We start from the raw sequence: 13075 nt of genomic DNA on the forward strand, positions 1-13075 counted from the left end.
TCTGTTTTAACAAACAATATAGTATCTGTCTTGAAGGCGGTCCGATGCCCGGCGTTCAGCGGAAAACTCGAGGAGGGCAACGTGTCAGTGGCCGGGCAGGATTTATGCTGGAGTACTTGCAGTGGGGAATTCTGCCCTAAATTCTATGGTCTCGGAACGCTTTAACAACGGCACTTTTTTCTTGCTGTTGCGTTAGACATATATTGAGTGGGTATGTAGACAGTTGCATACTATTGAATTACAGACAGTTTCGAAGGAAATTTGGACACCTGTAGCTGTAAGATCTAGGCAGTGCTTCTAGTGGCTGCTAGCACCCCCATTGCCTAGAAGGCTAGATCCTACTAGTCTAGCAACTGCTAGCAGAACTAGGCTAGATAGTGCTTACAAAGTCATCAAAAATCAGTATTGATACATCAAATTGATTAATATAACTAAGATATTACTATATATAGAAGTTTAACTCCTTTTCTTCAGGCCGATGATCCGGTATATAGTGAGGAAGGCCTGTATCAATTACTATCCTAATTGGGACAGGAATGATGTAGTATCATAGAGCCATCAAAAATTAGTGATGGCGATCAAAATTGGTACTACAGTGCACTGATAATGATAGATTCAAACAGGGAACAAGGACATTAAGGGTGAAGCTCCACCTAGTTGAAACTGGGACTTGATCTTCATATTTTGCATGGCATAAAAACAAAACCCAGTGAAAAATGTAGCTGGAAGTGACAAAAAATGTAGTCAGATATTGTTGCTTGAACTGACCGAGGACGGTCAAGATTCATGAAAAGGGGAGATAATGAGCCGTCAATATGACCACCATATGAAAAATAACATATGGACCCCATAAATTCATTTTCATGCACAATAGCTATGGAACATATGAAGAATCTCAGAATAAATGTTGCAAACCTTTGAATCAAATCTATATGCACCCAGCCACAAGATCTAGGCCTGCTAGGCCAGGGACTAGTCTAGACTCTGAACCGAACCAAGGTAACATGTCCATATTTGGCAAGTCTGACCCAGGACCTATATTAGAACCTTCCAGAAGCCTAAACTAGAACGTTCTAGAACCGGATCAGTGGATCAGGTCACATCATCACGTATTATGTAATTAATTTGAGAGTAGTATATAAGGAGGCCTGTAAAACCCTAGATTAATAGATTAGCCCCCCTGGGTGTGCCTACTACCATTGTCACATCAGTCGGGTTTTGTCACACTTCACATATTGTCAGGTTAAGATAAACGTCAGGTTAGGTTAAGTGCAAGTGCAAGTGCTAGGAGAGTAGAGCCATATTGCTCCTCTCAAATTTCAACTCCTCACCCAACATCTGCTGTTTTCCAGTTCATCACAGTGAAAACTCCAATACAAGCTTATACAACATTCCAACTGTCAACTGATACTAACCAGAACATCTGAATCCGAGGGCCAGGTTTGGTTTGAACCCGGACCGGACCGGACTGAACGCGCGTTCGGCGTTCAGGTTTGGCCAAGGCCGTTTCAAACCAAACCTGGCCCTCGGTTCGGCCAGGTTCAGCCGTTTTCAGTCCAAAAATGCCAGTTCGGGGCTGGTCCGAACCGGTGTTCAGCGAAATCCCGTTTTGAACCGACCCGGCGTTCCGGCGTTCGGCGTCGGCGTGGCCGAAAAGGGCCAAGAACCAGACCGAACCGGACTTGGTCATCACTAGATGCGTGACATCAGCAGCCGAGACCTCTGGTCTTGGTGGGTGTGGCATGGTCACGTGTATGGGTTTGATTGATTGATTGGTGGGTGGTAAGTCGCGTACTTAGATGGCTGTCTGTTCTGTAGCCAGGTATAGTGCTTGGAGGTGCACTGTGCGGGCTGAACCAAGGCCTGAATCCTGTACCTTTTTATGTTATTTGTAGCCAGCCTGGAAGAACGAGGCGGGTATTGCAGAGCCAGGCGACCGACTCAGTCCGGACCGGACATCCAACAGTTTTGCCGAGGGCCTGGTGCTAGTCCGGGCCGGGTCCCACAGTGACTGCGCGCCGCAAACGATGGTCGCCGGCATCAGCGAATCGTTGGCTGGTGTAACGCTAACTGGCCTGGCCAGCCGACACGCAGAGCGGGGATGATAAAGTACTTAGTATGACTGCTGCATTGTGCAGCATGTCGGGAATGCCTGCAGGCCACACGGTGTCACGGTCGGCCGTCAGATGGCTTATAAGCGGCCCTGGCGCTTGTAAGATGTCACCAGCCCCTTGGACTCTGACCGCGGTTTGGGGTTCTCCCTGGCGGTGGTCCAGAGCGTGTCGGCCCTTACTGCTGCGTCGGCCATCACTGCATCGGCCATTATCGGATCAGCCATTACCGGATCAGCCATTACTGCATCAGCCATTATTGCATCGGCCATTACTGCGTCGGCCTTTTGCACACGTGACGCTTGCAAGATTCGGAGTCGGTCCGACTCAAGCCCACGGCTGCCTAAGTTCGGTCTGGCACTGGCATTGCTGCATATTGCAACCCACACCAGGGTGTCGGCGGCATTTGTTATTGTTAATGTCACAGCGTTACACTGTTTCAGAACACTGCTTACTCAGCAATTGTCTGAGTAACACTAACAGGCGGCGAACCAGCAGCATAGCACAGTCGGTCTACCAGCTGTCTGGATGGCATTGTAAGGGCAACCCTGGAGACTCCGACGAAAGCCTAGCAGGGGAGGATCCAAGACGTGAATAAAAGCTACAGGAAATACACGGAGGGACCGACCTAGCAGGGGAGGATCCAAAGAGAAGAAACTCTAAGGGTCTGCCTGCTAGGGCGCCAACTATATACTGGTCGTCCGTAACTGCCGACGTAGAGCGCAGAAAGCCTGAGCTGAGCGGCGTTGCAGGCTCTGTCCCAAGGTGATCGTTGGGAGGGTCTTGACGGATCAGTGATTGTGCGGGCGAAGGAGGCCGAGGACGAGGGTTGGGGTAGGTCGGAGCGTCCGAGGGGGCGCCGGTCGGATGTGCCTCGGATGCGCTCGGATGGTCTGAAGGAGGCCGAAGTGGGGGTTCCCCTGACAGGCATATGACTATGGTCAGGCCCAGTTTCAATGGGCCTTGAAGTTAACTTGAGCTTAGGTTGGACTTGCACCAACTCCAAGCCTCAAGACTGGTCTGGTGTGATGCGTGACATCAGGTATCAAAAGCTTTGGCTTGGGCTAGCACCGTCACGTGGGGGAGTTCAATGTTGAGTCGTGGTGATTATTTACTTGCTTGCTTGCTTGGTGTGTGTGGGGGAGCTGGGGGGAGGGAATACTGACCCATTTCGATCAATTCAGCGGGCCTGTGACCCGTGACCGTTTGGCCGAAATGTCCAATTCGGCCACAGGCCGAATTTCGCGTGACCTATTACCCGATTGGGAAGTTCGGCGCGCCGCCGAAAAATTTCGAAATCTTCCCGATTAGGACAGTTTGGGACCAAAAGATTTGGCTGTGACCCGTGACCCGCCGAAATATTTCGGCCAAAAAATCCGATGTGACCGTGACCCGCCTAATTGAATGAAATAGGTCAGTATCCTACACTGATCTGGAAGTCGCAGGTATTGGCCCTTGTTGCGTCACTGCCTCCGCGTCTTCCGTCCACACTTAAAGGGCTCAGTGTGATGGGAAGGTCATCCCGGCAGTCCGACGCGGACACAGTGATTGCCGAACGCGAACTTCGCGGTGCCCGACCCCGACAGGCTGCTGGCGCAGTTGCGCTCACGCTGCCCGTCAATGCATCATATCATGATTGAGGTTCCGCTCCTGCAGCTGAGGTATTAGACCATGCCCATATGCACATCTCTTTGTAAAAATCCACGAGGCTCTTCAGTGCTGATCTCAGTGGATCACTGGGCATTGGAGTGAAGGAGACAGATGATGGTGTCCGACTCGGACACAGACAGGCTACGTGTGGAGCTAGCTCCGCCGCTGGTATCTGTCGCCGCACGCGGGGACCATTGATGCATCCACACATTAATTTGGCAATTAAGCAGCTCAAGGCACATAAGACGCTCTCCCGGGGCTAACGAACAGCGTCCCTGGCAGGAGACGAGATGCAGGACCCGGGACCAGTCCGGTGCCCCACCGGCGTCAACAAAACGGTACGCAGGTGGGTCCCCATCCGCGACGCACCTGCCGGCGGGCTGAGGAGTGCGCCGCGCCCGCCCGGGCGGCATGTCCGTGATCCCGCAGAACATGGGGCCGCGGGATAGATGCTTGAGGGTCGAATGCAGATGCAGTATGGTGGAACACACTGTCGGTTGATCAGTGCTTTCAGAAGACCGATAAGGTGGAAGAGCACACTGAGCATTGGAGAAGTATACAGTGCGGCTTCTCCGAGGTCAATCTGCTGCGCGCATCATTTGGAGGCGCTAATGGACAGCGTTGTTGCCCACGGGCTGCATCGCATGAATACCGGTGCAGAGTGGAGGAATAAAGATAGCGCACTGCTTGCGCAAACAGCCCATGTCCGTGTTGTTGCTCCACCGCTCCAGAACATCTTGATGAAGACGCCAATGACGTCAGGGCAGCTCGAACACGCCTCCGAGTTAGGATGCTCTTCAGCGGCGCGTCGTCGAGTTGATGTCGATGCGCCGGTCGGCAGCAAGGTGGGAGCGGCCGCGCGATAGCATCCGGCCCGGCCACAGTTGGGCATAAGCCAACCGCAAGCGCGGCGGCCACCAATCCGCGGAATCGAGTAGCCTGGCAGGCGCCTAGTGTGATATTGTGTCAGGTGTACGGATTATCCTCCATAGCGCTGAGGCGGATGGCAAGCAGCACCACGGGGCACGATCGTCTCCGGATGGCCAGCGCGCAGACCCGTTAGCGTGAGCTTTCAAGTTGCGTCGACGTTTGATTTGCCAAGTCCGGACCCACAGAGTCGGAATCGATGCGCCGGTGTAAGTCCTGTGTTAGCAATTTCGTCTCAGCGGAGAGTCTCAATACAGATTTAGACTCTCGAATAAGTTGGCATCCAGAGAAGGAGTTGTTGGGGCATGTGTATCGGCTAGTGTTGCGTAGATCTGCCCCTGAGGCTGGCATTTTGCATCGAGACGAGTTAATTCGTGTCCTCGACAGTGCTGTTGCACACACGCTGCATAGTTATTAGTATAAATACCGGACCGGAGTGGAGGAACAAATCCGAAGATGACCACTCTCCAGCGGCAGGTCCATATGCTGGAAGATGATGATCATTGTCGATGTGCGCAAGATGGTGCTGACCGAGTTGGGCGTCAGGAAGCTGAGGTGGCTGCGGCGCGGGCATCAAAGGACTGCCAGTGGTTGGGCACAAGCCAAGGTCCAAGCTTGCAGCGCGGAGGAGAATCCAGTATGGCCCAGACCACATTTTGCATACACCGGGCAGCGGTCCAAGTTCGGTTGGGAAATCCGAGGCAGTTGCTAGTATTCCTGCTCGGGTAGAGCATACGGTCGATTTGATGACTGGTGTCTGAAGACAGAGAATAAGCTAGGATAAGAGTGGGCTTGTAAAAAAGGTGCGCTCGGTCAGTGATGTCGGGAAAGCGAGGACAGCGTAACACGCCAGGCAAAGATCTCCAGCAGCACAGTGTCGCCACAGATTTAGACTCCCGGAGAAGTTGGCGACTGGAGAAGGGGTGGTTGGCGCATGCGTATCGGTTAGTGTTGCCGTAGCATTGCGCCAGCTGGCGCCGCAGGTGTGCTGCAAAGGCTGGCATTGTGCGTCGAGATGGGCGTCAGGAACAAAAAGGGAGGCGATTGCGTAAGATGTGACTGGGCGATCACATCATGATTAGCTCCGCGCCGGGCACGCCGATTGGCTGGGCACACGTGTGCGCTGTCAATATGTGGCAGCGCTTTCCTCTCTTCACTTCCAGCTTGGCTGCAACTGGTCGCTCCATGTTTCCGAACGAACTCTTTCACGAAGTGCTCAAAGATGTGTCGCCCGCCCAGCTCAAGCTCGTCGCTCTTGCTTCTCGTCGCCTGCGCCTGCTTGCCCGCCCATTCCTCTACAGCAAGCTTGCCGTGAAGCCATATGCGCCCCGGGGAGGAGCGCATTGCCTGGTCAGGCGGCGCCATCCTTAAGCTCCCACCTGCTCATGAGGTGGTGGATGCCATCGCAAAACTGGCCTTCTTCATGTCCCCCGCCATTGCGCCGTATGTGCACTGCATCAATGTCGCCTGGGAGGAAGTGAATGGCTTCGCCGAAAGAAGCAGAGACGCAGTATTCAACGATGTAGCCGGCACGCACACCATCTGTGACGTGCTATTCGCCGGCATCTCCAAGTTCGTTAACCTACGCAAATTCTATGGCCACAGTCTCATATTCACGCTCTCTGCGCTCGCCAACCTTGCGCAGGTCCGCGGCCCGATTGAGCTGGATCTCTTTGCCTGTTCTGTGGACTCCGAGATCCAGGCATTCCTTCGTGCCGCTATTAACGCACTCGACATCCGTATCCGTGTCTCAAGCGTCAAAGTCGCCACCTCGGCAGCATACAGTCCCACGTGCACGCTCTCAGAATGGTTCGCTCTTTGAGCCCATCACACTCTCCGCGGTCAGCCTGGACATGGATCAACCAGTGGAAGGGCTTACGAGTGTGCTACCTCACGTAAAACACCTGGCGCTTAGACTCTCCGAGGGCTGCGGGCGTGTTGCTAACCTACTCTGGCTGTGTGCAGCTGCAAGCGGCCTTTCCCGCAGTTGAGCAGCTTAGTGTCGAGGCGGCACTCTATGTGGACGATCCGGGGCTGCCGTGGGATGGCCCTAACGGCGGCGAACCGTTGTTTCCCGCTGTATTCAAGCTCACGACCACGTATGAAGCCAGTGAAGCTTTACCCCTCCTCCTGCGGATTGCACCGTCTATCCACACATTGCATGTCGAAAACGCTGATGCCACAAGCTTAGTGTCCGTGCTGCAGCGCAATAGGCAGTGCATCCCCGTGACAATCACGACACTCACCCTCGAATGCGACTCGGAGGACGGCGATCTTGCCGTGTGGGGCGCGGTCTTTGCACATTTTCCGCACCTGCATACCCTCGACTTCACCGTAACGATGCTGTCCGGACGCGTGCCCGCCGTAAGTGAATGTCTCCTAAGTGTCGTCATCCGAACTGTGCCCATACCCTACTCAATACTATCACAGCCTGCCGCCTTCCTCACGGGCTTCCCGGCTAGTCTTCCCTTGGGTTTGCAGCGGCTCGAAGTCAAGTACTCGGACACGAGTATGTTCTCTCGCCGTGGGCCCCGGAGCGGTTCCTCGTCCGACACCTTGGTGATGCAGACAGGACAAGTGCTACGGAGGCAGCTGCTTCGCCGTTGCCCCAATCTGAGCTGGATTTCGATACTTGCACCACCCTTCCATCTCAACCTCCAGTGGACAAAGGACGCATAATCATGATATAGACACATACGAATTGAGCACACCAGATCACAAAAGATATTCAATATTGATAAACGAGAGAATGAGTGGCATTTGTATTCTTCCTTACTTGAGCTGATCTTGTGGTCAAAGGAAAGATAGGGGTGATATTGCACCGAGTCAAAGGATGCCCTGATCCAGCGGCGGGCGACCATACGTCTCCTACACCAACATCATTAGTGCATTATCCACCTCATCATTGGATAGAGAAATACGCACCGGCTCCTGCGGGTGGTTACCCAACACAGCCTCGATCCGCGCCAACACCGCAGCATCCAGCTTGGGCAGGACCTCAAGCGCGCCGAGGTTCGCCTCGAGCTGTGCGACGGAGGACACGCCGAGGATGACTGTGGAAGTGTGGCGGTGCGCCGCAACCCACGCGAGCGCCAGCGGTTCCGCCCAGAGTTCAGCAAGTCGGGGAGAAACGACGCACCCCGCAGCAATTTGGCTGAGGAGACGCACTTTCCAAAGCAGCTCTTCGCCCTGGGGACCCTCCGTCGCCCCGCGGAACATGGGCACGGTGGCGAAGCGCGTGCCGTCTGGGATGCCGTCGTTGTACTAGCAAAGTTAGTTTACGTGTTAGAGGGTTGAGGAGGATATACCTTCCCCGTCAGCAGTCCGCCCTGCAGTGCAGAGAATGCGGTTGTGCCCAGGCCGTACTTGGCGTACAAAGGGCTACAAAGTCAGCATTAGCTACTGCTGAAGTTTGATGGTTGCCCACGCCACGCGTATTCCTTCTCCGGACGTTCGCGGTGGAACATGCTATCGTCTCCTCAGCATTATTTCGAAGGAAGAAAGAAGATGGCGCAGACTTGTGCTTGCACTGCTCCGCGATCGGCGCGATGAGGTTTAAGCGCGTGGCAACATCTGTGCTGCGGGTAAGCGACGGGAGGTCTCGGGAGAGGTACACGCTCACGATGCGCCTCCTCGATCTGGTGCGCTCCACTCGGAGGTGCCCCAGTAGAAAGCCTGCGTGTGAATCTTAGTGGATATGGATAGACAAAATCCACCACTCACCCAGCCCTGGTCGATAACATAGTTAAATGCGCGGACGATCTCCTCCATCGGAACTAGCCTGCGTCAGTTGACCTCCTTATGGCGAATGTAAGAAACCCACCGGTGGTATCGCAACGATGCGCGAAGATGACGTCGACATAGTCCATCTGGAGCCGTCGCAAACAAGCCTTCGTGCCCTCGATAACGCTGTTGCCAGTCAGAGTTGTAGGAAGGAAAGGAAGGTGGCGCACTGTTTGTGCGACAGCCCCGTGTCGTTCGGGCCCGTGCCTGGCTCGTGGCTCCAGAATATCTTGGTTGAGATGACGAGGTCCGTGCGGCGCCAGCCAAGTTCTTTGATAGCGTGTCCCCTGATTTTGCTGGAGTCAGAGAAAGCGTGGTCAGAAGGGAATCTCAGGGAACGCACATTTCGCTCAGCCGCACCTTTCTGGTAGTCCTCCGCGGTGTCGAACATGTTGATCCCATTCTCGAAGGCGGCCTGCATGATGTCCTTGACGCTCTCGCCGACGACGGAGCCTCCGAGGGTGAGCCCTGTCGAGAGCTCAGCTAAAGCCAATGGGGAATGCGCAAAGACGGACAGCCGCCGAGAGAGAAGAGCGGCACGCGCAGACCGCTGGGGCCCAACCGGCGGAAGGGCATCGCTTTTGCGTCGAAGACGGGGACTGGAGAGGACATGGGGGCAGGTGGAGAGGAGTGGAATGGGAATCGATTGCAGCGTCGGCGAACGGGCCGGTGGTGTCTGCGGAAGGCGGAGCGCCGTCGGTGGGGGGCAGTAGACCTATTAGTGAAATGAGCGATTGGCTCTGCGTGATGAGCAAGACATGGGTAACGCACCGTGAAAAACTTGAACACGCCGTAGCGACTATCAGGACCCAGTTACGCGGACGAAATAGCACACGCACCTTGTCCCCCCCGGTTGTGCCCTGCTGCTTGCCATCCGGGCCGTCCGCGGCTGATTTCACGCCGCTTGTTTCCGCCCAGTAGAGGCCGCCACCCTGGGTGTCAGACTCGCCAGCGAAAAGTGAGGGATTACTGGGGAGTAGATCAGCGAAATAGAGACTGAATGCACAACACGCACCTCAAGCCACGCCAAATCGACCGTCGCAGCCCATCCCTGCTCCTACTCGCGCTGTGGCTCAAGCATAGCATTCGTGCCGCGCTCCGACCAGGGGCGGGACCGTCTCCCGCGCGCACATGGAAGGAGAAGACAAGGCGTGGCTGCTTACGTGGCACTGGCGATCGGCATCAGGTCCGGGCTCGGCGGCCGTGACATCAATCTCTGGTTTCTTTCCTCCGCTCCACGACGACGATGCGCTTGCCGACGATACCTAGCGCACCCTGCGGGCCACCCGCACACGAACGACAATCCGAGGCCCAATTTCTCTGGTGCATTTCTACTCCAGACATCGCCCTGCTCGTTCTCATAACTCGGGCCGGCAGTGCGTCCAGGACTATGGTCGAATGCCACTCCCCGTGCTCGTCAGCTTTCTTGCTCCACCCGCTTTGCGCCGCGCCGCGCCGTTGCTAGCCGTTGCTGCGCTGCATCTACAAGTTTGCCCCCCCCACGGCTCTTCCTTCGCCTTAGAAATCCAGCCCTCGGGCCCGGTCCATATATCCCCTGGTGTGTAGCTCCGGTCGCGGTTCGCCTCGCGGACCGGCTCTTCTTGCGCGACACGCCAACGACACTGGCCCGCGCTTTTGCTTCCTTGCCGCCAGTATCTTGACGCCCACGACAATTGTACTTAACGCGCTGAATCTACGGATCCTCTAGTTTGTCGTCCACTCAACGTGCACTTACCAGCAAGCTCTTCCGCACTGAGCTGTCCCCCGCCGCATGACTGTGTTTTCGGCAACGGTCATTTGATGCTTGTCATATCTATTCGACAACATGCTGGAATGCCCTGTCGTCTTACCAATCAAAGAAATATTATCGAGTTAGGCATGCACGAGTCCAAACACATGTCCGAGTCGGCAATAGATTCAATCGCTGGTCCACTGCAAGTCCAGGAATGACCCACGGATAACTATCTGCCGTGAGACCGCCACACCCTTTCAGTAGTTCTGCCTGGAGCTCATCCGCGCTTGGAAGACGGCTCAATCCCACTCTTCCCGTTTGCCCCCGGGAAGGACAGCCCTTGAGGACCAAATATGGACACGGAGACTTTCGAGAGTGGGCGGAAGGATGGTCGATAGGCTGGCGAGGAAGTGAGGGGCCTGGAGAACGGTGTTGATAGGATCAAGGCCGCAGATAACAGGACAGAATTCACCTCGCTTGGCCGAGAATCACCGCTGGACTCTTTGACACGGAAATCGAGGGTGCGCAGGTTCGGGAAGAAGGCAAGGATCCCGGACCAAAGGGAGTAATTGCCATTATCCGACTGCAATGCTACGTTAGTTATCGTGGGCGGAATATACCTCTCGATGCGCTGGAGCGTAAACAGCAGTCTCCCGGCAGCTTCATTCCAAATCTTCAGTTTGTTCACAAATGGTGTGCATGGGAGAACTGCAGGCAACACTTTGCAGGCTGTGGTCAGCTCGCGCACACACGGAAGCACACAAGCTGGCTCGCTCGCGGCCATCTCTGTGTTATAAGGCCCATCGATGACCTGAACGCACAGCTGTTCGAGTCCCGGGAAGTGCGCGGCAGCTGCTCGATGCCAGAGTGGGTTAACACCAATGAATTCTGGATCCGCAATACAAGATGTCGCACCCCCTGGAACACGACATCTTGGCGCGACAACCTGGCAAGGCTGAGCAGACGCTTGTCAATGCACCAAGTGAACTTGACCAGCATGGCAAGATCGAGGATGTGAATCCATGACCAGAGATCCCCTTCTGGCTCCGAATCTCCAATCGCAAATCGGAAAACCAACTCAGAGACGGGAAGTCGGATATCGAGTGCACAGGAAGCTGCAGGAAACGCACCAGCGGCACCACTCTTCCACCACATCATTCTCTCGTCCCCGGCCGCTCGCTCACTCCTGAACTAGGCTTGACGGAGCAACGCCCTTGCACGAACAGTATATACCACCAGCCACGGTATGGCTTGCCAAAGCGGTCCCCACCCGGGCCGTCGCGGGTCAGGAGAACATCTGTCCAATGAGCCCAGGACCCTGCGCGGAGCGGAGCTAGCGGGGAACGACCCCGAGCGAGTCGAGCGGGGCATCAGGACGGTGCAGGCCTTCGCGTTGAGGGTTAGGGTCACGCTGGCAGACGGCCTTCTTCGCGGTGGGTCCCTCCGCTGTGTCGGCTGTGCGTGCGCGGGACTTATCTGCGGAGGTGTAGCTGAGCAAGCGGCACCACCCCGACGTGCCCGGCCACCAGTCGACGCCGGCGTTCCACGAGGTTGCGGAGGCGTATAATGTCCTTCGACGCCGGCGTTCCACGAGGTTGCGGAGGCGTATAATGTCCTGCGGGACGCGGTACTAGGTGTGCCGCATACGGTTGATTTCGTGTGCTTCACAGAACTGAGGAGACTGTGACAGACGCGCATATGACAACACGCTTCCGTGTGAGAAGTGGACGCACTTGAAGGCACTGATAACTTGGAGGATTCCGATTCAATAGTTTACAGAATATTTTCCACTAGAAGGACTACCAATCATTGTCATATTTCCCTGGGGCGCCCGCTGAGCGACGCTCCGCAAGCATTTTATCCACGCGCTCCCAGAACCCCGCACTAGTCGCGCCGCCTGTCCACTCATCCTGCCACTCCGGCCAGCCGATCCCCTGGTGGACCAGGAGGCACGCAGGGTGCTCTATGAGGCGTTCGTCGAGCGGCACCTTCCCAACGCGCTGGTAGGACAGGACGAATACATTCAACCGCCGATGTGGATCCGACAGCACGTCCAGCAACATGTCGGCGGTGGGGGTCCCTCTGCAGAATGTCGTGGTACCACTCCTTTGTATCGATGGCGAGATGCGTCAGCGCACGAAGCGCCAGAAGCGGCGGCCAGACTTGCGGCCAGCGTGGTGGAGAACGACAGGTGGAGGTGTGTGATGCGCGTGAGCGCGGAGAGGTCGGGAGATGCGGTCATCATGTAGAGCGAGAGCAGGTTCGTGGTGAGCCGCCGGAGGTTGGGCAGAGTTCCGAGCACGTCTGCCGTGCTAAATATGAGACCACGCGGTAGAATGACAACATCTTGGAGGTGGGGGCAGGAGTTCAGAATACTGTTAGTCTCAGACGAGGAGTCTCTCCGTCGAGACGCAGACCGGTCGACTGCGCGATGAATGCCTGCCGGCGGGGGGTCTTCGATGAGCGCCCTGAAGGCAGACGGCGACAAGACTGGGAATGGTGTATTGAGAGTCGGACCAGCCTCCGGATCCCGAAGACTCAAGACGTTGTACAGCAGCGGCTCCACACTGGCGGCCACAGCTGGTCAGCGAGAGAAACGGACCAAAGTACGCATTGCCGGACGCACCACTCTTTCACCCACCACGCTACGCGCATCAACACTGGGATGCCCCGCGGCCGCTGCAGCGCCGCCTCGCGGAAGATGTGCAGCTCGATCTCGCGGGGGAAGGGCGGGTCGTCCATGAGAGTGAGAAGCAAGATGCGGGGATGAGTCAGCTGGCGACCGCGGGAATCAATCAACTGGAAGCGCCAGTGTTCCGCAAAATGCTGTATAACATCGCTGCAAGTGCCTACCAGCGAAAGACGCGACGCC

General features: G+C 55.9%; 1 protein-coding gene across 1 annotated transcript; it reads right to left on the reverse strand.

Annotated features, from left to right (window-relative positions):
* Nucleotides 1-7514: 7514 nt before the first annotated feature.
* On the reverse strand, nt 7515-9345 carry MIND_01430200 (Aldo-ket-red domain-containing protein; the record flags this gene model as incomplete). Its single annotated transcript, XM_037370683.1, has 9 exons — nt 7515-7556; nt 7614-7952; nt 7997-8069; nt 8207-8363; nt 8405-8464; nt 8512-8597; nt 8642-9186; nt 9243-9270; nt 9311-9345. 9 exons carry the CDS (start codon nt 9343-9345, stop codon nt 7515-7517), a joined length of 1365 nt encoding a protein of 454 aa, XP_037212905.1.
* Nucleotides 9346-13075: the final 3730 nt, after the last annotated feature.

The sequence above is a fragment of the Mycena indigotica genome, assembly GCF_014461135.1.
Source record: "Mycena indigotica strain 171206Taipei chromosome Unknown Mind.scaff0021, whole genome shotgun sequence".
Classification (NCBI taxonomy): domain Eukaryota; kingdom Fungi; phylum Basidiomycota; class Agaricomycetes; order Agaricales; family Mycenaceae; genus Mycena; species Mycena indigotica.